Raw genomic sequence first — 23,419 nt, forward strand, 5'->3', positions numbered from 1 at the left:
TCTAACACTCAACACTCGCCGAACACGGGTATTAAATATTTTGACTAATATTATTGAATTAAAAAAATCTTTAATATTAACTATTATAGGTTGCATTTGAAACTTGTAAAGCATTAGAGAAAGAATAAAAAAAATGAAGCTTTTTTTTTTTTTTTTTTTTTTTAATATTTGGCTATCAAGAAAACAAAGAAAGAAAACAATATTTATATATATGACTCACTGGTGAACAAAATTTTAATTTTACACATTATTAAAATTTAATCTATCTTAGTTTTTAATTATGTTAGAATGATTTTAATTTTTAAAATGCAAGAGATTTTAAATCTTGTAAAACAATGTTATACTGATGAAAATTTAATTTTTCATAAACATGTATGTAATTTTAAATTTTAACTTTAATTTTTGGTACATCTTTAACAATTCTTGATCACTACCATGAGAACTTAGGACCGGTTTAGTTTTGAAAATTGTTTTTAATTTTCCAAATTTTAATTTTTCAAAAGAATTATAACATTTTAATTTTTTTTTTAACTTTCAATATTTAGACTAAAAGAGAGAAATGAAAAAAAAAAATTTTAATGTGCAAAATAATTTTTCATTTTTTATTTCTAGATTTACAAATAAGCACAAAAAGACAACTTATTTTCCTATTTTCTAAAATTTATATATGGTAACTTAAATTTGGAAAATCAATTATGCCTGTAGTGGGTCACATGTCACCCAATGAGTGGTGACACATGGCATGCTGAGGATCGTGCATCCTGAGTGACATCACCCAACGGCATGGTGCGATCCCAACCATCTATTTTGTTTTTTCTATGGATGGCTAGATTGTTGACACACCAACGATCCTTATGTTTTGGTCTGGGCCAGTGATACGCCACCATGTGTCAGCTGATGTGGAAGCTGACATCATCCTATCACGTCTCACCATAAATGGGAGACACGTTGCAACCCAACCCAATGCCCCTATTTCTCTCTCTCCCTTATTTTGGGTCCTACTCATTGACTTGGTCAAACCGATTGAACCTATTTGACCCACTCCTTTTCTTTAATTAAAAGTAATTTTTCAAGTCATCTTTATTCAATAAAAAAAATCGACAAAAATGGTAGAAAAATCACAAAAAAAAAAAAAATAGAAAAATTAGGAAATATTCTCTTAGCCTTTTTGACTTAGAAAAATTTTAAAAAAATAAAATAATTTTAAAATCATAAGAACAAATAAAATTTGGGAAATTTTCTTAAAAATTTTTAAAAATTGCAAGACAAGTCTAAAAAAATAGAGAAAAATGCTTAATTTTGAGCTTATAGCATGATTTTGTATTTCAATTGACTATGCATGTTTACCTTTTCATTTTGTATATGTGTGTGTTTGTATGCTTGTGTGTGTGTGCGCGCGCGCACGCCCCCAAGAGGAGGAATATAAAGAATTGAGGTTATGTAATTCTCCATTATCGTCTTAGGGGTGAGGATTCTAGCATAATCGCTTTAGGTTTGCTTGAAAGTAATTCTATTAGATCCGTTAATTTAGGTGCACACATTCTTGCGTACTTTGCATGTGCATTTTTGTGAGCTTTTTGTAGTTTACATGCCTTAAATGATGACTTTATCTTTTGATTGCGTACATAGAGATATTGAAATGAACTTCCATAATGAACTTCCCCTGGACTTAGAGGGTAATGTTTTCACATGCCCTCGAGAAATCAGAGGTGAGGGAGTTTTTGTTCGCAAGGTCTCCCAATATTTAAAAGTCAGGTAAAATAAACCCCTTAACCAAGAATAAAATCAATAATCCCGATAAGGAACATTGGAGATTGTGTCTTTGCACGTCTTTAGGGATCCCAAGGTGAGGATAGCTTCTGTCTTTCGCAGGGCTATCCAACATATTATGGATTGGTAATTGAAATAAAAATGAAGAATCTAAGTCTTGATCAGTCATTTCAAAGGTAGGTTAATTAGCTATCACACATCAGGCAGGCGTAAGGGATGCTCGTACCTTCCCTTTATGTAACTGTACTCCCGAATTCGACCTAATAACACTGATTATTAATTATCCTAGGAAGAGTTAGATTAGAAACCAAAGAATTGATAGTACATTAAATAGGTATTCTAACCTCACTTAAAGTACAGATAGGTTAGTAACGACTCCATTAAACCATATTTTGATCTATTTCTCACTGCATATATGACCCCTTTTATATGACCTCTAATTTGCTATTCAGTCGAGGAGATTTTGAGATTCGACTCCGCTTACTTTGGGAGTTGACTCCTCTGGGATGTCGTGATAGTGTGTACGTATGTTTAGAGAAGTGTCAGATAACTTAAATTCATAATTGAGAAGTACATAAGTTGACCACTTCCTAAGTACCCTTCACCTCTTAAGCAATTTTTGTTTCTTATTTATATTTATATTTCTTTTATTTATTTATTTTTGACTTATGTTATTAGAAATATGAGTAATTTGGTTTGGAATACTTGATTTTGTATACCTTTCTAATTAATCTTATCTAAGTAGGCTTTCATAGGGTCAAATTTCACCTTCTAAGCTTTCATCTATAATGAGGTTAGTAGGTAAACCTCATCATATTTGAGGAATTTTGGAACATTCTCTACTAAAGTATTAAAACCTTTAATTGTGTAGAAAAAAAAAAAAACTATATATATATATATATATATATATCTTCTGATCATAATGTTAATTAATAACATTTTTTTTTTCTCAGAAATGAAAATATATGTAATTGGAGTGCAAAAGTTAGCAAAGGCGCATCTTTAATTTAAGATTGGATTTTATTTTATTAACTTCATTTTACTTCACCATTTTGTTTCCTAAATTTAGTATAGATTTAACCCAAGTTTTTTTTTGTGTGTATATATTATAAGGCTACCAAATTGAAATTCATATGAAATTACTTGAATTTTAAATTTGAAATTCTCAAGTCCAATAGCTTTTTGAATGTCAAGTACGTGATGCCGCTGATTTGAAACGTGATGTGTAAAAGAGAGATTGTTAGGGTTATCGCACATCGATTGTGTGAGATTATAAAGATCCAAGACCACCTAATAATTTGCAATAGTAAAATATTGGACAACCGTCTCTCTTCACCAAATAGGTAACATACAAATTTCATTATGAATCAAAATATCAAACAATGACTAAACTAATGTCTACAAGCATGAATATTATAATTTTGATTAAAATTTGTATAGATTTATATCAAACTCAATGTAATTTTACATCAAGCTTCTATAAATCTAAGCAAATTTAAATTTCACGCCTTGAAAAATAACTATAGTTCAGTTAGTGCAACGAATATGAGCCAATACGAAATTAATAGAAAAGAAAAGAAAAGAAAGAAATTCTATCCAGAGACGGACAGAGTTGTAGTAGCCAGTTAAATCAGTCGAAAGCCCACTGGTTCTCCCGGCGAATCTCCCCCTCTTCCTCCGGCGAGAAGTCGTTCTTGATCTTGAAGATCTTCCTTATCTCCTCCGGCTGCTTCCCCTTTATCATCTCCGCCACCGTCTCGCATGTCAGGTCCACCAGCTCCTTTATGTCCAAATAGTTCGCAGCCTATCCCCAAATTCAAAAAAAAAAAAAAAAAAAAATCCCAAACAAATTAATCAAGATTTTTCAACAAGAACAATATTTAAGCAACCGATAAGCTCGAATCGCTCTGCAAGTCCGCAATGAAGAGGATTCAGTAACAGCAATCTCTATTTCTTGCATATATATATATATATAAACATTTTGAAATTTGAAAACGAAAACAAAAGGGGGAAGATCGATGAATCAATGACAGAGATATAATGACACTGACCATGATGAGATCGTAGAGGACGTCCAAATCGACATCGACGAAGTCGGCGTCCCAGGAATTCAGATTCTCGGCGTCGGCGGCGGCGGCATCGGCGGAAGCATGGGCGTGCTTCTTGCAGAACTCGAGGACCTTGGAGAGGATGGCGCCGGTGACGTTGGGGAGGGGGATAACGTCGGCGGAGCATCCGTCTTCGACCAAGAGCTTGATCAATCCGGCCTGCAACGCCACCGCCTCTTCCACCTGGAAGATTTGGCCGTCGGAGGTCTTCAAGACGAGCGTCATCGTGAAACGGTACTGAACGTTGAATGGAGTACTTGAAAATTTGGAGGAGAATTAAGAATATAAAATTAACTATAGCGTATGGGGTTTAGGTTGAATTTATAGAAATTGAAGGCGGTGCCGGTGCGCTTTATTCTCAAGTAATCCAAGTTTTCCCTATTTGGTAACTATATTACCTCAAACGGGTATGGTGCAACTAATTTTTAGTATAAGGAAACTTTATATATTTTAGCCTCACTAATATGCGATGTGTTTCATGAGCATTATCTAATAATTTTTTTAATTTTTTTTATTATGATACAATAAATATCTAAAAAATATAGGACTTGAAGTGTTAATACTAACAATAAAACCTAACTATAAGAGTCAAATTTAGTAAGGCAACAATAGATGTCGTGAGAACTCATCCTCATCCAGCATATTTGGAAAAGTGATAACAACTGCAATGATGAGCGACGATAGTTGTGGTTAATGGAGGACAACAAGGTGTGACGATCTATGAATAGCAAGCTTCGGTAGGCAATATTGTAGATATTTCATTTTTTTTTTCAGTATTATAAAACAAAACTTACTGTTTTAAAAACAGAGTATACATCTTTTTGAAATCATTCAACTGAATTTTTTTTAGGAGAGATGGACGTGTCTGCTAAGGTCTTTGCATAAATGGGAGCTCTCATTGTTTGTTTTGATTCTCTCAAACTCATTGCCTTGAAATAAGCATTAATGCATTAAGCTTCTATCATAAAATGTTGTTCACATTCATAGTTTGCATTAGTTTACACGAAAAATGGAATAAAAATGGCCAAACAAAAAAAAAAAAAAAAAAAAGGAAAAAAGAAGTCTCGAGCTCCATTCTTGTGCTGCTTGGACCGAACCCTCTCCACATGCATTCACCTACATATATAACATGTTCCAAAGTCTATTTCACAAGTCAAGACATTTCAATTTGTAAATTGTAGCCCAATTTGGGCAAAGTTATGTTTTGGGCTCATGGTGGGACCATTATTTTTATTGCAGCCCAATTTGGGCCAATTTGATTATTTAAGGCCCACTGTGGGCTTTGTTTGAGGTGGCAACCCATTCTGAGCTAACTTTTGGTCTTTGAGGGTGTTGGGGATGTAACTCATATTTTGAGTGGAAACGCATGCATCAAGAAAACTACATGAAGCAAGGAGCAAAAGCATGAGATGAGGATGTCAGTAGAGGGATAATCGTTGATGATTTGGGCTCTAATCGTCGATGGTTTCAGACAGAATATGCAGGATGCTACTCTTGGCTTCAAACCCTCGATGGTTTGGCCTAAATTGTCGATAGTTTCGGTTAGCGCAAGTCACGTTGCATTGGTGTTTGTTGATTAATTTGTCTGTGATTATGTGCTTCCACTGCACATCTACTGCGACGAACAACAAGTGGTATCAAAGTTATTGGTTCAACAATGGTAGGGGTCTCTTCGATAAAGTTTAATGTGAATAAGTGCAATGTAACTAGTAATTTTGGGCTTTAACAATGAAAGGTAAAATACTGGCTAGTGCAGCAAGGGATGGTGAAGGCTTTAAACGGAAAGAAGCTGGACGACATGAATGATGCAAGTTGGAAGGAGCTTAAAGCAAAGGTTGTGTCCATTATCCGGTATTGTTTGGCAATTGACGTGATGTATAACATCATGGATGAGGTATCACCAGCTGCAATTTGGTTGAAGCTCGAAAGCCAGTACATGTCCAAGTCGATTACGAACAAGCTGCATCTTAAGCAAAAACATTATTGACTTAAGATGGCGGGGGGTTTAGACCTGACTCAGCATATCAACACTTTCAATCAGATCATTAGTGATCAGAGTGTTGATGTGAAGTTCAAGGAAGAGGATAAATCATTGATGCTACTGAATTCCCTACCTACGTCTCTTACATACAAAAACCTGGTTACAACGCTAACTTAGGAAAAAGAAACCTTGGAGTTTGAGGACATCACGAATGCATTGCTGGGGTTCCACAAAAGGAAGAAGGCCAGCAATGAGGGTTCACATGTTGAAGGGCTCATGGTGAAGTTGAATCAAGATCGTGGGAGAAGCAGTTTTCAGGGTGGATGGAGCAGCCATAGGGCTTGGTCCAAGTCCAAGAAGAAGAAGGACGTGTGGTATTTTAAATGCGGTAAAAGAGGGCACATAAATCTGACTATCCAGAGATTAGGAAGGGAGTTGCTGAAAGCAAAGAAAGTTCGTCAACAACAGCGAATGTAGTTGAAGAAGGAGACTTTGGGAGCAGTGACGGTGATATGCTTTCGGTTTCAACAGGGTCAACGAATGAGTTTGTAGATTCTTGTATTTTGGACATGACATGTAACAACCCAAATTTTCTAACCATTTTTTTTTACTATCAAGCTATAAATCATAACTCCGATACCTTGTTTATGAATATTTATCACCATTACTGAGCTTACACTATATCCATATTGTTGATGTGTATGTGTTTGCTTATATTGGGTATATATCTGCTTTACATGAAAGAATAATCAATGTATCAGTCTTGTTGTGAAAAATACTGTTGTATTCCAAGCATGACCTGAGGGGGCGGTAATCCAGCCTGTAAGGATTGTTAGGATTTTCTCTGCCCCGCAAGGAGAATTTGTAAAGGTTGAGGTCAGCCATGTGCTAATTGATCTAATTGTATTAGGTGCAGTACATGTATTGATTGAGTTTATAATTAAATAGAAAGACCCTAGGTTTGTGCAATGTTGCTACTAGATTGGTTAACTTAAGGAGAAATTTTTTAAATACCCAATTCACCCCCCTTTTGGGAATACACCAAAGCTAACATATAATACCATATAAATTCCAACAGGTTTAATTATAAAATAAAAGAAAATCATTCTCATGCCCCACAATTTGAATGTTAATAATTATAATTTCATAAATTTCCTAGGAAATTCTTATAAATATAAATACGCAGTAATTTCAAATAAAAATTCGGATATGATCAATTTCACCTATTTAACTTAATTCCAATATATTCCCAAAAATCGGATTTGATCAAATCCCCGCAGTTTAATTTAATTCAAATATATTCCCAAAAACTCGATTTGATCAAATCTTCACAGTTTAATTTAACTCAAATATATTTCCAAAAACCCGATTTGATCAAATCCCAACAGTTTAATTTAACTCAAATATATTCCCAAAAACCCGATTTGATCAAATCCCCGCTGTTTAATTTAACCCAGGCATTTGGAAATAATTAAAATAAAAATAATCAATTTAAATCAGATATGATTTAAATTTAAGCCTGACATAATCTATTCCTCTTACTTTAGCCCTGGAGTGGTGCCTACGACGTCCAAACGACGAAATCTCTCCAATTAAAACGTTGAGGAGCAGAGCTATAAGACTACCTATGTTATATGGATCAGAATGTTGGCCGACGAAGAAACATAATATCCAAAAAGTAAAAGTTGTCGATATGAGAATGTTTAGATAGATGAGTAGTATTATATTGAAAGATAAATTAATGAACATATTAGTGGTAAGTTAGGTGTAACTCTTATAGAAGATAAGATAAGAGAATAACGACTCAAATGGTATGGACACTTGCAACGTAGGTCACATAGTGCACCTATGAGGAAGAGTGACTTAATTACTATGAGGGGCAGTAGAAGGGGTATAGGTAGATTTAAAATGATTTGAGAGGAGATAATGAGTAAGGATTTAATATCCTTGAATCTATCAAAAGAAATAGTATCGCATAAATTGGCGAAAAAAGATTTATATAACCGACCCTACTTAATGGAACTAAAGCTTAGTTTTGTTGTTGTTGTTGGTAGAAATATTATCATATATGTCTTACAATCTTTAATATAAAATTATCATTTGGATTAAAGAGATTGTTTTTAATTGTTCTTCAAGAGAATGTCACACATAATTTGATAACCATATTTGTTAACTTGGGGCGATTATTTGATTAAAAAAAATTGACATAATCTTATTTAAAATCTATTATTTTAATATGAGTTTTGAATGTTTTACAACCTTGGATTGAATGTTGACTTATCAAAATTGTTATAACTTATCTTTTAAAAAATAAAACTTGAGACGTTCATGTTTCAAGTGTAGCTTTAAAATATAGTATGTTGAATATTTACTTTTGTAGCTATCTATTCAAAAAAAGTGAAGCTTCATGCTTAGTATATATATATGTAAAAATTTATTTTTATATGACATAAATACTAATCTTTTAAAAGAAAGGCTAATTTTTTTTAAAATAAATAAATTTACATGTTATATATATATATATATATATATATATAAGTTGAAATTGAATAAATCATTTGGTGAACAAAAGTACTCTATCTTTTTAAAGAAAGATTGAATATTCTTAAAAGCAATAAATATATTTCAACTAAAATTAGATAAAATAATATTTGGAATACCTAGAGCTTAAATGAAATAAAAACCTTCATTCAGTTTAAAAATAAAATAAACTAACAATATATATATACACGTATGTTGGGTGGGGGGGCGCAGTTTTACTAGTATTATTAAAGAGGAAACATAAATTTCAAATAAGTTCAATTGAAACCGTTGCACAAAGCCCGTCTAGCTCAGTCGGTAGAGCGCAAGGCTCTTAACCTTGTGGTCGTGGGTTCGAGCCCCACGGTGGGCGAATCTAATTCTCAGTTTCCACAAACATTTTGTAATTATATCTGTAAAAGATTTATTCACACTGCTTTTAAAAATATTTAAGATCATCTGCTATAAAATAATTCTTAAAATTTATCAAAAATGAAAATTAAAAATTAGAAATATAAATCAAAAGTTAAATTAATATTTATGAAGTTAAAATTGATTTATTTTTTTTTATTTTATTCTTTAAATAAAATCACAATTACAAATATATATTACAATAATATAAAAGTAAAAATAATAATATAAACTAAAACATAATGACAAAAATAAAAAAATTAACAATTATTTTATTTAATTGTTATATTTCAAAGTTCACTATACAAATAGTAACCCTGGAGAGGTCTTAAATTTGGATTTGTATCGGATTTGGATAATATATAATATAAAATTATTTTAAAATTTGTCCAAATCAATCTAAATCCAAATTCAAATTTAAGGTTTAAAATTCATGCATCCAAACACAACTTAAAATATTTGTAAATGACTTTTATTATTTTTTGTGAATATTTTTATTTTAGTTATATTTTAAATACAAATGATTATATATTTTTAATTTTAATCAAAATATTATGTATAAAATGAATTATCTAATCTCTAAAAGTTAATTCTAGATAATAATTTCTTTAACAATAGGTTGCCAAAACAATTGAAAATCATAAAATTAGACTTTAAATTTTTTTTTCTTTCTCAAACAGCCAAAAATCGATAATAGAACTAGAAAACTAACAATGTAAAAAATTTATCGACATTCTTTTAACATGTTTAGAACCAGTTGGCACAACTGTCAAAAATTATGAAACTTGGTACAAATTAGTATTTGTAAAGTTTAAACAAGTTTGAAACTTCATTCATTTTAGTCTTTAAATAAAATAACATTTAAAAATATATAATTACAATAATAAAAGTACAAAATAATACAAACTAAAAATATTATAATAAAAAAAGTAATATAATTATTTTACTTAATTATTATATTTCAAAATTCACTTTATAAGAATAATCTTATTGTACATGAAAATTAAAAAAAAAAAAATAATAGTAGAGTATTTTTAAATGTTTGTTATTATTTTTTGAAACTTTTTTGAAATTTTATGAGCATTTTTTTATTATATTTAAATTCATGTGATCATTTAATTTAAATTTTAATAAAAAAAATTATGCATAAAATGAATTATTTAATCTAAAAAATATATTTTTTATAAAAAAAGTTTTTGACAATAGATTGTCAAAATAATTGAAAATTACAAAATATGATTTTTATTTTTTTTCTCAAACATCTAAAAACCGACAACAAAAATAAAAAATACTAACAATGTAAACCGATATATTTTTGTAATTTGTTTTTTCACTATGTAAAAACGTAAACAGAAAATAAAAAACAACACCAATACCAAACTAACCTTTTGTAATTATTATAATTTTTTTTTTGGTTTTTAACTAAATTATATACTCTATTAAAATACATGAATTTTATTTTAAAAAAAATCAATTAGTTAGAGTTATGCATAAATACATCTCAACAACAATAAAAATAGTAAAAATATATATGCCACTATGAGCATGGCATATACCCAAAAAATTTAAATTTTGAAAACTTGAGTAATAATCCTATATTCATAGCATACAATTCATCAATTATCAAATTATTATTGATATTTTGATCAATTTCTTTGTTAATGTATATTAATAAAATAATTCATAAGATACTTATGCTCCATCTTCTTGGAGGTTTGGTTTAATAAGATTCATGAAAAAAAAAATTTTTTTTTTAAAAGCAAAAAACAAATACAAAAAACACATACACATGCACACACACAAATTTTAAAAACAAGGAGTGTTAACAGTTGAATGTATCTTTAAAGACCCGAAAATTCTACTTCTCTGATACCACAATTGTAATACCCTAAATCCGATGGGCCTAGAGTACAATTCCTCATAACATATGTCTCTTATACGATATATATAACGATCCCAACCCGAAGTGAGGTATCGGGTATACCTATCCATAACTCCTTATCAAACATGTAACGAAAAACATAAATACCACAATAACTATACCAGAGTTCAAATACCACCATCATTATACATATACCTCCAAAATCCTGATTATTTATATCTCAAACAGTCAAAAGCCTATCTATATACACATATCAGTGTCTCACCAGAACTTACCTATACAATACTAACTAATCCCGCCCCTGAGTTCTCTGGGTTTAGTTCCTGGTAATTCCTGAAATGTTGAAATTATTGGGGTGAGCCATTTCTCAGTAAGACAGAATAAATTATCATCAGTGTGTGGCAGATGAGTTTTTACATAAGTAAAACATAACAATTAATTTAACTTCAACTGAAAAAGGCATTTATATACCATAACTCACACACAACTATACAATTTTAAATACATATTTTCGACTCAAACATACTTTAACTTAATAGATAATCATATTTTCATAAATCTACATGTATATATACTATCATATAACATCATGTATAATCTCCCATGATCAGATTGTGCGACCCGAAAGCTGGACTTAACTATGATTGGTCTACCAGGCTAAGTCAAAACTGTTATGTCTATAGTACAATTGCCCACCCAACCTGGTCCGAACCTAGTGCGTAATCTGCTCCTGCAATTCATCACTTCAAGGGTCAATCGACTGTCGTCCGCCTACACTTTCCTGATAGTGTGGCTGCACTACATGTAATACAAGTTACGGTACCATGCTCTGAATCATAACTAGTAAATCAGGGTTCTGCTACCGTATAATACAATTTATATAATAAAATTGTAACATGATCTCATTTTCATAAGTTTGTATAAAATCTGATATGTTCACAATTCTATATAAAATTTGTCATATCATATCTCTGTATAAAACTGTCATTTCATAACTCAACATAAGTCGTCTGAATTCGGCATAAAACCGTATGAACTATAATTTCATTACTATATAAAAATCATCATGTTTAATCATACAATAATAATTATTCTCATGTCACATGATTTGTCTAATAAATCATACTATAATAACTACGCGGAAAAAATTTATTTTGTTGAAAATAAGAGTATGATTAATTTCACCTATATAATTTAATTTCATTATATTCCAAGAAAACCCGATATACTCTAATCTCTACCGTTTAATTTAATTTCAAATTATTCCCAATAATCTGATATAATCAAATCCCTACAGTTTAATTTAATTCCAAAATATCCCCCAAAAATCTGATATAATAAAATTCCTACAGTTTAATTTAATTCGGGCATATTTTTAGAATAAAATCTAAATATAGATATAATTAATTTTACATATTCAATTTAAATCGGGTATATTTTAATTAACATAAATCTAATTAAATTCACATACTCAAATTTAATCAAAAATATTTTTAAAATAAACCTGACATAATATATTCCCCTTACCTTAACCTTGGAGTGGTGCCTACAACATCCAAATAATGAATCCACTCCGGTTAAAGTATTGAGGAGCGGAGTTAGGATCCAGATATGATGTTCGTTTTTCAATTTGCCTTACAGACGGAGATAAATTGAAGAGAGAGAGAGAGAGAGAGAGAGAGCATTCCACAGGGGGGGTCTCTGAATTTCAATTTGAAATCCTCCTAAAGCTTCCTAAAGCTTCAAGAGGTTATATAAATATATAATAATAATAATAATAATAATAATATTATAATATAATATTATATTATATATTAAAATATATTTATTTATTAAATTAATAATAATTATTAATTCATTCATTCATTCATTTAATTTAATTTAATTTAAATTTTTTTAAATTTTAATTAAATTTTTTTTAACACTTTCCTACATATAATTTTTGGGGTCCTTACATTCTCCCCTCCTTATAGAAATTTAGTTCTCGAAATTTGTTAACTTATACTTATCACAACCTCTTCTAAGAATCACTGAAATGTTTATCTGACTCTAAGAAGAGCTTACGGCCACCCACATAGCAGTCTTGTCCCAAATTTTATTAATAACCCTTACTTATGGAGGAGGAATATCGTGGTTACATATACGGCCTTTAGGAGATTACAAATATTCAAAATATAAACTCTCCCAAAACCACTCATAACTTAAAACAATGACAGAAAAATTCTAACTAAACAAATTATTATATAATTTACACTGACCACGTCAACAACCAAAACAACCAAATATTTACTTGAACCGTCGCAATTGTTTGACTAACGCTGGGCTTCGCTAAATAAGTGTGGGTACTTCTGACGTATTTTTTCCTCTAATTCCCATGAAGTTTTCTCAATTGCGTGTGTAAGAACCTGAACCAAGAATTTTGAATTAAATAAATAAGAAAAGGGAAGGAAATTTAAAAAGGAAAAATCAGCAGAGCTCGTCAACGAGGCTCCTTCTCTCATCAACGAAGTCCCTTCTCTAGCTCAGCAACAAAATTCAGAGGTTCGTTGACAAGTGGATGTTGAGAGATTTTGGGAATTCTAAAATCTCAGGCTCGTCGACGAGACCAACTTCGTCGTCAACGAACTCCCTTCTTATGCTCGTCAACGAGTTTGGCCGGGTCAAAGGGGTTATAAATATCTATTCATTTCTTCATTGCTAAGTAAACTATGATTCTCTCTCTCTCTCTCTCTCTCTCTTTAGAATTTGAAGGGGATCTCTCTTTCTCTAGAATTCGAAGGGGACTCTCTCTCTCTAGGGTTTTGAGTCATCTATTACCCGAATCAACGATCCGACATTACAACGTGGATCAGAAGGGGAATCTCTATGTTTATAGTGGATTGGAATTTCGTTTCGAGGATTTTTGGATTTTATCCCAAAATAGAGGTAAGAGTTTGATTTTGTTTCTAATTCGGTATATCCGTAGTAGTAGTAGTAGTTGTGAATATATTAAAGTATTCTTCTTCGATTTTTAGGTTTTAGGGATCCCGTGTCGTCATTTTGGACCAATTAGTTTCGTGTTTCAATTTTTGGGGAAAGGTAAGGGGTTTCTATTTATATTAGTTATTTTTGTAATATGAATTGGTAAAACTTTAGTTTACAATTCTATGGATGTTTTGGTTACTTATTTGGAAAAATCTATCCGGTGAAATTATGAGATTTTCGATTTACAGTTTTTGGGAAAAGGGGGTTTCGGGTATCATCTTCGTTTCTGTTAGAAAACTTTAAATTGGTATAAACTGTGATATAGAGATGGCCGTACCTTTGATTGTTTTAAATTGTATTTCTGAAATACCTAATATGTGATTGTGCGTTTACCCAAATAAGTGTGGAATAAGATGATAAATTTGAGTGATGTATTTTTTGGAAAAGCGTGTCTGTTAACTACCGTAGGCTGTATGTATTTGAAATGAGATATAGGAACGTGAGTTCCAAAATGTTCCAGGTTTTGTGAAAATGCCAAGTCGGGATAATAACGATGGGGATATATCAAAGTGGGCCAGATTAAAACGTCGTAGGCTGAGATATTAAACTGAGTTGGAATAAGACCATAGGCTTTGATGTCCGGCTTTTGCCGAAGAGTGCACAATATCACAAGATCGTCCGATTTTTACCGAAGGGTGTGAAAACATCATATCTACACCGGTTCAACACTGTGGGGGCTTATGCTATGCCAGGTTACTGGGGGCATCGGCTTTTGCCGAAGGGTGTGAAATACCACCAGAAAGTTTGGCTTTTATCGAAAGGTGTGAAATACCACCAGACAGTTCGGCTTAGGCCGAAGGGTGTGACAACACGAAATCGTATTGCTTTTTATCGTATGTATACTGAAACTGTATTTGTGAAAGTACTAGTATTGTAAAACATATGTTTTCTGTTAAAATAACACTCATGTATCGACACACTGATATAACTTGTTTCTCCCTTACTGAGAGGTGTCTCACCCCTATCATGCAAATATTTTTCAAGTCCTTCGAGTAGCTGACATTAGCGTCCTAACGGTTCAAGAGCGTGGTGGTTGGTTAGCTGTGTAGAGGTACTTATGTAAGTATTGGTCCTTTTCCAGGTTGTCATTTTGGGTTATGTAGACACCCGGGGTATGTTATGTATTTTGGGGAACTAGATCCTGTTTTGTATGGACTCTGGTATGGTTTTATAAATGTATTAGGCTGAATTTTCCGCTGTGTAGATATTGTGTATGCGATGATGGATAGGGTATATGTGAACCCTATGGGGTCAGACCCTTATATTGTGTACTATCATGAATGTTGTATGATACAGAAACAGATTAGGTTACTAAATCACACCCTAGGGCCCATTTCCGAGTTCGAGGCATGACAGCTGAGTATCAGAGCTAACTTGGTTGTTAGGTCTTGTAGACTTGGTTATGCGTGATTTTGTGAACATACCAGAGTATAAGATGTAGGGAATGGGTAGAGTAGGTTGAGGGTTGTCTTGTAGCTAGACGGGGACTCATTGGTGGTGTTTTGTGTTTTTCTTGGAATGACGATTTTAGTAAAATCACGGCAAACCATTGATGGTTTCGTGTTTGAGCTGTAAGGCAAACCTAGGCCTGAGAGTCTAGAGTTTAACATGATTATTCTACAATGATTGTGTTAACTGTGCTATGATATAGGAATACTAATATATTCCTATACTATTTTTAGTATGGAGCCCAAAGATAGCAACTAGGATAGTAGCTAGGAAGGGACTGCGAGTGAAGGGTCACCTTCCGTGCCTTAGGATTTGACCAGGTATATTATGCAAGAGATTGGGCGAAGTGTTAGGGGGTAGAAGTGTCCACCTACAGCTGCGGGTTGCACCATTGAGAAGTTCACTCGCATGCGTCCTCCGACTTTTACTAGAGGGTCCAACCCGATTCTAGCGGAGAATTAGGTGCAGAAGATAGAAAAGATACCGAAAGTTCTACACTGCACTGGCGAGCAGAAGGTTCTCTATGCTACGTTTCAGCTAGCAGGAGAAGCTGAGAGGTGGTGGATGATGGTGAGTTTGCTTAAGGAGCAGAGGACTAATTCATCAAGGATGATGTGGGGCCATTTTAAAGAGGTGTTCTTCCAGAGATACTTCCCGGCTTCTGTCTGTGACACAAAGGCAGACGAGTTCTCGAGTCTGAATTAGGGGACCCTAACAGTGTAGAGTTATGCAGCTAGATACATCGGGTTGTCTCGCTTTAAGCCGTGTATGATCTCGAACGAGTACAAAAAGGCTCAAATCGAGAAGGGCCTGAGGAAGGACATCCATAGGCTGGTAGGAATGCTACAGATTTGGGAGTTTTCAGTTCTGGTGGAGAAAGTCATTGTAGTTGAGGCTGGTCTTTGGGAGGATGAGGTGGCACAGGATTAGAAGAAGAGCTTGGTACCTTTTGGTTCTCAGACTGGTTCTAGACAGGGACAGTGGAAGAAGAGAAACTATGGTTTAGAAAATCGCCAGAATACGGAACAGCAGGGTCCGTAGGGGGATCCATCTCACGTGCATTGTGCCAAGTGTTGTAAGTGGCATGATAGGGAGTGCCAGCCATTCATAGGTAACTATTACTATTGTGGCAAACTAGGTTATGTATCCCAAAACTGTCCTACACCGACGATTGGTACGGCAGCATCGGGTCAGAATTGAGGACAGAATTCGGTGCCTCGGGGAAACACAGCTCAGGCGAGAGTGTACTCGCTTACTCTAGTGGATGCAAAACACACTGGCAATGTGGTGATAGGTACCATGTTACTGTTTTTAAATAAAACTATTGTTTTATTCAATTCAGGAGGAACCCACTCCTTTATATCTGCGAATTTTGTGAAAAATGTGTGGGGCTGAAACCCAAGTAATGGATGAGCGATTGTCTGTGGCCACACCGCCCGGAAGTGTGCTGATTTTTAGGAAGATGTTAGAGAACTGCCCAGTGGTAATTCAAGGAAGGTCACTACCGGTGAATCTGGTAGTATACGACATGTACGGGCTTGATGTTATACTGAGGTTGGATTGGTTATCTTTCATTTTTGCGATGATTGACTGTCGTAGGAAAGTGGTGGTGTTCAGACCTCCTGGGGAGCAGGAATATGAGTTTGTAGGATCGTGTGTGCGTTCGACGCCACAGATTCCGTCAACTATATAGGCGAGAAGGTTACTCTTGGATGGTTGTTAGGGGTACCTAGCTTGTGTGTAGTAACCACCTCAGGATGATTTAATACTTGAAGATATCCGAGTGGTTAACGAATTTCCGGATGTATTCCTGGAAGACTTACCCGATTTACCTCTTGATCATGAGGTGGAGTTCGCTATTGAATTGCTTCCAGGCAAGGCACAGATATCTAAAGCTCCATTTGGAATGGCTCCAGCCGAACTTAAAGAGATGAAGGAGCAGTTGCAGGAACTACTGGATAAAGGCTATATGATACTTAGTGTTTCGCCCTAAGGAGCTCCAGTATTGTTCGTGAAGAAGAAGGACGGGTCAATGAGAATGTGTATTGATTACTGTGAGATCAACAAGGTAACAGTGAAGAACCGATACCCATTGCCTCGTATAGATGATCTGTTTGACCAGTTGCAGGGAACGCAGGTCTTTTCGAAGATCAATTTATGGTCAAGGTATCATCAGGTGAAAGTTAGGACTGAGGATGTTACAAAGACTGCTTTCCGAACCAAATACGGTCACTATGAGTTTCTGGTCATGCCATTTGGGTTGACTAATGCTCCAGCGGTATTTATGAACCTAATGAATAGGGTTTTCTGACTCGTTCTGAGTTATGCTTCCAAGTGCAGAAGTGTCAAGTTGTATCAAGGATGAGTCCAGGATCGTATTCCACAGGGACCACTGAGTATCAAAGTATTTACGCAAGTTTAGTGAAATCCTGTTGCTGAAAAATGGGGTTTGAAAATCTTTTTGGTCTTTTACGATTTTGAAAACAGTAAACAAAGTGAGAAAAGGTTGAGTAAACTATCAAAATGAAACTAAAATTTTATCAATGTTTCAAAAATGTAAATCTAATAATGCAACCAAATTAAACGGATTAACTGAAACAATTTACCAAATACTCGGGTTACGGGTCAATGTCTACTTGCTTCCATCGTTTATTAATTCCCTAGGCCGTACTCCTCTTCTTGTTAATCCAATCAAGGCATTAATAAGATGAAATTTTATTACTAAACTCGAGTAAATTTGCCACATCCAAACGGAAGAAAATATAAACTCTCATTAAGCATCAACCGAATTTCGTGTAAATTAGTTGATGAAAATCCTAGATTAAATCAAGGTTTTGATGTGCCTAACGTCAACAACAAAACAAGAAACAAGAGCTAGTGATTTATCAACGATGCCTTCAATTTTCGGTTTTAACCAAATAAAAGTTTAACAATGATATTTTAGGGAAACTAATAAACCATGAAACGCAAACGACATCGACCCACAACCCGAGTTACCGAACTTAGCCACTCATGCTTGCAATAAAAAAAACAAGTATGGAAATCCTAGTCTACTTAAGCAAGTATCAAAACTCACGCTAACTAAAGACAATAACTTTGAACACGAAATTAAAACACGCACTAATAAAAACTCAATCAAACACATACGTAAAACAATAAAAATCAAACCTTTAACAAAAAAATTACGAATAAAAATAATTAAATTAAAACGAATAAAAATTCACTACTAAAATTACTTGAGAATTCAAATAAATAATTGAAATACAATATCATTCAAGATCAATTTTTTTTTCGAATTAACTTCAATAAAAACATTAATCATAACCAACTTAATAATAAGAGAAGAAATAAAAGAAAAGCAAAGGGAGAGAGAGATAGAGAAAACAGAGGATGGGCGGCTGTGTTCACGGCTGCTGTGGAAGAACCGTGAGGATCTGCTGGAGAGGGCAGCTGCTGGTCTGCTGAGTTGCTGCTGTCTTCTGCTGAGTTGCTGCTGGCCTCTGCTGTGGTAGTAACAGAGGAGCTGCTGGAGGGGTGAAAATCTGGAGCAGACAGCAGAGGAGCTGCTGCTGTGTGGGCTGTAGCAGGGTGAAGATGGAGGGAGGCTGGCCGTGGCTCTGCTGGGTAGGAGTTGCAGCGGGAAGCAGGGGTTGCGGGTAGGAGTTGGTGTAGGGGCTGGTGTGAGGAAGAATAGAGGAGCAGGATAGAGAGGCCAGCGGGAAAGAAAGACAAGAAAAAAAACTAAGTAAGAGAAAAATAAGATGAAGAAGATGAAGAGGATGAAGAGGAAGAAGAAGAACAAGGAGCGTGAGAGAGCCCCCACAGGCTGCCTTTCAAAAGAAGGAGGAGGAAGAGAATATTTAAAGGGGATGGGGAAAAACCCTATGACCCGGATTACCCAACCCGACCCGGCCATGCATGGCCGGGTCACATCAAATACCCATTCATATATATATTTTTTTCTCATTTTATTTATTCTCTGTTCGTCGCAAATTCTGCTCTTCTGAAGCCCATATCTCACAAAACTCAAAACACAAAAGTTGTAGATAATCCTTTCCTCTTTTTCCAGAAATTTGAATTGTATCAATCGGAGCTTGGACGGAAAAGTTATGTATGAAATATGAACAGGTGTCGGTTTTGATTCCCGGGAATTTTCCTGCGACAAAAAAATTACCAAAACTTCATAAATAGTGCAATAAAGTTCAAGAATGATGATTTTGGCATTTTATTAAAATATTGGATAATTTTAGATATTTAATTAAAAATATAAACTGAAAAGCCCGGGTTAAGATGCCCAATTAAGCAGTTTTGACCCGTAATCATTTTCCATGAGTACCTGGATCAGTTCATAGTGGTATTCATCGATGATATTCTAGTATATTCTAAGAGTTCGGAAGAGCACGAAAACCATTTAAGGTTGGTACTTCAGGTACTACAGGAAAAGAAGTTGTATGCCAAGTTAAAGAAATGTGAGTTATGGCTGAAGCAGGTCGCATTTCTTGGCCACGTCATGTCAGGAAGTGGTATCTCAATTGATCCAAGTAAGATAGAAGCAGTGGTTGACTGGGTGAAACAGAAGAGCGTACAGGAAGTTTGGAGTTACCTAGGACTAGCTGGGTACTACGGGCATTCGTGGAAGGATTCTCTAAGTTATCTAACCCTCTAACACAGTTGACGAGGAAGGGTGTGAGATTTGGTTGGACCAAAGGTGCAAGCAAAGTTTCCAGGAGTTGAAACACCGATTGGTCACTGCTCCGATTTTAACCATCCTGTCTAGGGATGGTGGTTTTGTAATTTACAGCGACGCATCACTGAGGGGTTTAGGATGTGTGTTGATGCAGTAAGGGAAAGTAATTGCTTATGCTTCTTGACAACTCAAGGAGTACAAGAAGAATTACCCCACACATGATTTGGAGTTGGCGGTAGTAGTATATGCGTTGAAGATCTGAAGACACTACTTGTACGGTGAACAGTGTGAGATCTTCACGGACCACAAGTGCCTCAAATACTTTTTCACAAAAAAGTTGTTGAACATGAGGAAGAGGAGGTGGCTAGAACTAATCAAGGACTATGATTGCACCATTAGTTATCATCCAGGGAAAGCTAACATGGTAGCTGATGCGTTGAGTCGAAAGTCGGAGCATGCAACAGTATCGACAATGATAGCTTAACATCATCTCATACGGGATCTAGAAAGCCTTGGCGTGGAGTTGATAGATGGTAATCATCAGGCTTTCATTGCTAGCTTGGTGATCCAACTGACATTATTAGAGAGGATTAAAGCCGTACAGGCTAATGATGAGGAGTTAGTCGAGGTTGTAGAGAAAGTGCAGAAGGGCTTGGCTGCAGATTTTAACATCTCCGAGGGAGGTGTATTGAGATTTGGAAACATAACGTGTGTTCCAAACGACGAGGGGATAAGGAGGACTATTCTAGAGGAGGCGCATTGTTCCTTGTATGTACATTTGGGTAGCACGAAAATGTATCGGGATTTGTGCAAATATTTATGATGGAGTGGTATAAAAAGGGAGATTTCTCGAATTGTGCAGCAATGTCTGACGTGTCAATAAGTAAAGGCTAAACATCAGAGGCTGGCAAGGCCATTGCAACCATTGAGCATCTCGGAGTGGAAATGGGAGCATATCTCTATGGACTTCATCACTGGGTTACCACCAGCAGTTCACGGGCAGAACGTAATCTAGGTGATTGTGGACAGGTTGACTAAATCTTCTCCTTTTTTACCGATGAAGGTTAGCTACTCCTTGAGCAGGCTAGCAGATCTATACGTGTAAGAGATAGTCAGAATGCATGAGGTATCGGTGTCCATCGTTTCAAATCAAGACTCAAGATTTACTTCTCGATTCTGGAAGAGCTTATCGGAGGCACTAGGAATGAAGCTTACTTTCAATATAGTGTTACACCCCCAAACCGACGAACAGTTAGAGAGGACGATACAGATCTTGGAGGATATGTTATGGGCTTGCGTGTTAGATTTCGGCGGTGGTTGGATTTTGTTTCTACCGTTAGTGGGATTTGCCTATAACAATAGCTTCCAAGCTAGTATTGGAATGGCACCATTCGAGGCAATGTATGGTCGGAGGTGTCGGTCTCCTCTGTATTGGGATGAGGTCGGTGAACGGCAAATATTGGGTCTCGAACTTGTACAGCAAGCTTCTGAGAAGTTCACGTTGATCAAGGATAGAATTAAATCAGTCAAAGTCAGTAGAAGAGTTACGCAGATGTTCGTTGTCGTGAGTTGGAATTCGAGGTGGAGGTAAGATATTCCTGAGAATCGCTCCGATGAAAGGGGTGATAAGATTTGGGAAGAAGGGCAAGTTGAGCCCGAGATATATATCAGACCATTTGAGGTACTTTGGCGTATGAGGAGATACTTATTCAGATTCTGGACTAGAAAGTTTAGAAGCTGCGTACCAAGGAGATACCGCTAGTGAAAGTGTTGTGGCGGAATCACGCGATTGAGGAGGTTTCTTAGGAATTGGAGACGGAAATACGCCATAAATATCCACATCTATTCTGAGGAGTAATGTTTGCAGGTACGATTTAGGTAATTCTGTGATGTATTTGATGTATCTATTTAAAGTATTAATGTGTGGTTAGTCTCTGGAAGGGTTTTGTGATATTGTGAACTCCCAAGACACTGTGTATGTAACCACGGTATTCCTCCGCCATAAGTGAGGGTATGTAATAAATTTGGGACGGGGTTGCTATGTGAATAGCCACCGGCTCTTTCTAGAGTCAGTTATACGTTTTGGTATGTGGATGAGTTTCTAGTGAGAGATTACAAATTTCGAGGACAAAATTTTTGTAAGGAGTGGAGGTTGTAAGAACCCGACCCAAGAATTTTGAATTAAATAAATAAGAAAAGGGAAGGAAATTTAAAAAGGAAAAAACAGTAGGGCTTGTTAACGAGGCTCCTTTTCTCATCAACCAAGTCCCTTCTCTAGCTCGGCAACGAAATTCAGAGGTTCGTTGACGAGTGGATGCCAAGAGATTTTGGAAATTTTGAAATCTCAGGCTCATCGACGAGGCTAACTCCATCATCAACGAACTCCATTCTTATGCTCATCGACAAGTCTGGACGGGTTAAAGGGGCTATAAATATCTATTCATTTCTTCATTGCTAAGTAAACTAAGATTCTCTCTCTCTCTAGAATTCGAAGGGGACTCTCTCTCTCTCTCTCTCTATAGGGTTTCGTGTCGTCTGTTACCTGAATCAACGATCCAACGTTATTACATGGATCAGGAGGGGAATCTCTACGTTTATAGTGGATCAGAATTTAGTTTCGTGGATTTTGAGGTTTTATCCCAAAATTGAGGTAAGAGTTCGATTTCATTTCTGATTCGATAGATCTGTAGTAGTTGTGAATATATTGAAGTATTGTTCTTCTATTTTTAGGTTTTGGGGATCCCGTGTCGTCGTCTTGGACCGATTAGTTTCGTGTTTCGATTTTTGAGGAAAGTTAAGGGATTTTTGTTTATATCAGTTATTTTTGTAATCTAAATCGGTAAAACTGTAGTTTACGATTCTATGGACGTTTTAGTTACTTATTTGGAAAAATCTATCAAGTAAAATTACGGGATTTTCAGTTTACAGTTTTTGGGAAAATTAAGGGTTTTGAGTATCATCTTTGTTTCTATTGGAAAACATTATATTGGTATAAACTATGATATAGAGATGACCATATCTTTAATTGTTTTAAATTGTATTTCTGGAATACCTGATATGTGATTATGTGTTTACCCAAATAAGTGTGGAATGAGATGATGACTTTGAGTGATGTATTTTGTGGAAAAGTGTGTCGATTAACTACCGTGGGCTGTATGTATTTGAAATTAGATATAGGAACGTGAGTTCCAAAATGTTCTAGGTTTTGTGAAAATGTTGAGTCGGGATAGTACCGATGGGGATATATCAAAGTGGGCCGGGTTAAAATGTCGTAGGCTGAGATATTGAACCAAGTCGGAATAAGATTGTAGGCTTTGATAACCGACTTTTGCCGAGGAGTGCGCAGTACCACTGGATCGGCCGATTTTTACCAAAGGGTGTGAAAACACCAGATCTGTACTGGTTCAACGTTTTAGGGGCTTATGCTATGCTAGGTTACCGGGGGCACCAGCTTTTGCCGAAGGGTGTGAAATACCACCTGACAGTCTAGCTTTAGCCAAAGGGTGTGAAATACCACCAGACAGTCTGGCTTAGGTCGAAGGGTGTGACGACACCAGATCGTATTGCTTTGTATCATATGTATACTA

At 35.0% G+C, this 23,419-nt stretch overlaps 1 protein-coding gene and 1 non-coding gene across 2 annotated transcripts; one reads left to right on the forward strand and one right to left on the reverse strand.

Moving 5' to 3' along the window:
* Window positions 1-3,101: 3,101 nt before the first annotated feature.
* LOC131146294 (SKP1-like protein 1) lies at window positions 3,102-4,174 on the reverse strand. The gene is made up of 2 exons (XM_058095786.1): window positions 3,822-4,174; window positions 3,102-3,574 (listed from the first exon to the last, which is right to left on the reverse strand). Exons 1-2 carry the CDS (start codon window positions 4,101-4,103, stop codon window positions 3,401-3,403), a joined length of 456 nt encoding a protein of 151 aa, XP_057951769.1. The 5' UTR covers window positions 4,104-4,174; the 3' UTR covers window positions 3,102-3,400.
* A 4,505-nt stretch (window positions 4,175-8,679) lies between these two features.
* TRNAK-CUU (transfer RNA lysine (anticodon CUU)) lies at window positions 8,680-8,752 on the forward strand. Its single transcript has one exon. It is a non-coding gene; the product is annotated as a tRNA-Lys (tRNA).
* Window positions 8,753-23,419: the final 14,667 nt, after the last annotated feature.

The sequence above is a fragment of the Malania oleifera genome, chromosome 13, assembly GCF_029873635.1.
Source record: "Malania oleifera isolate guangnan ecotype guangnan chromosome 13, ASM2987363v1, whole genome shotgun sequence".
NCBI lineage: Eukaryota > Viridiplantae > Streptophyta > Magnoliopsida > Santalales > Ximeniaceae > Malania > Malania oleifera.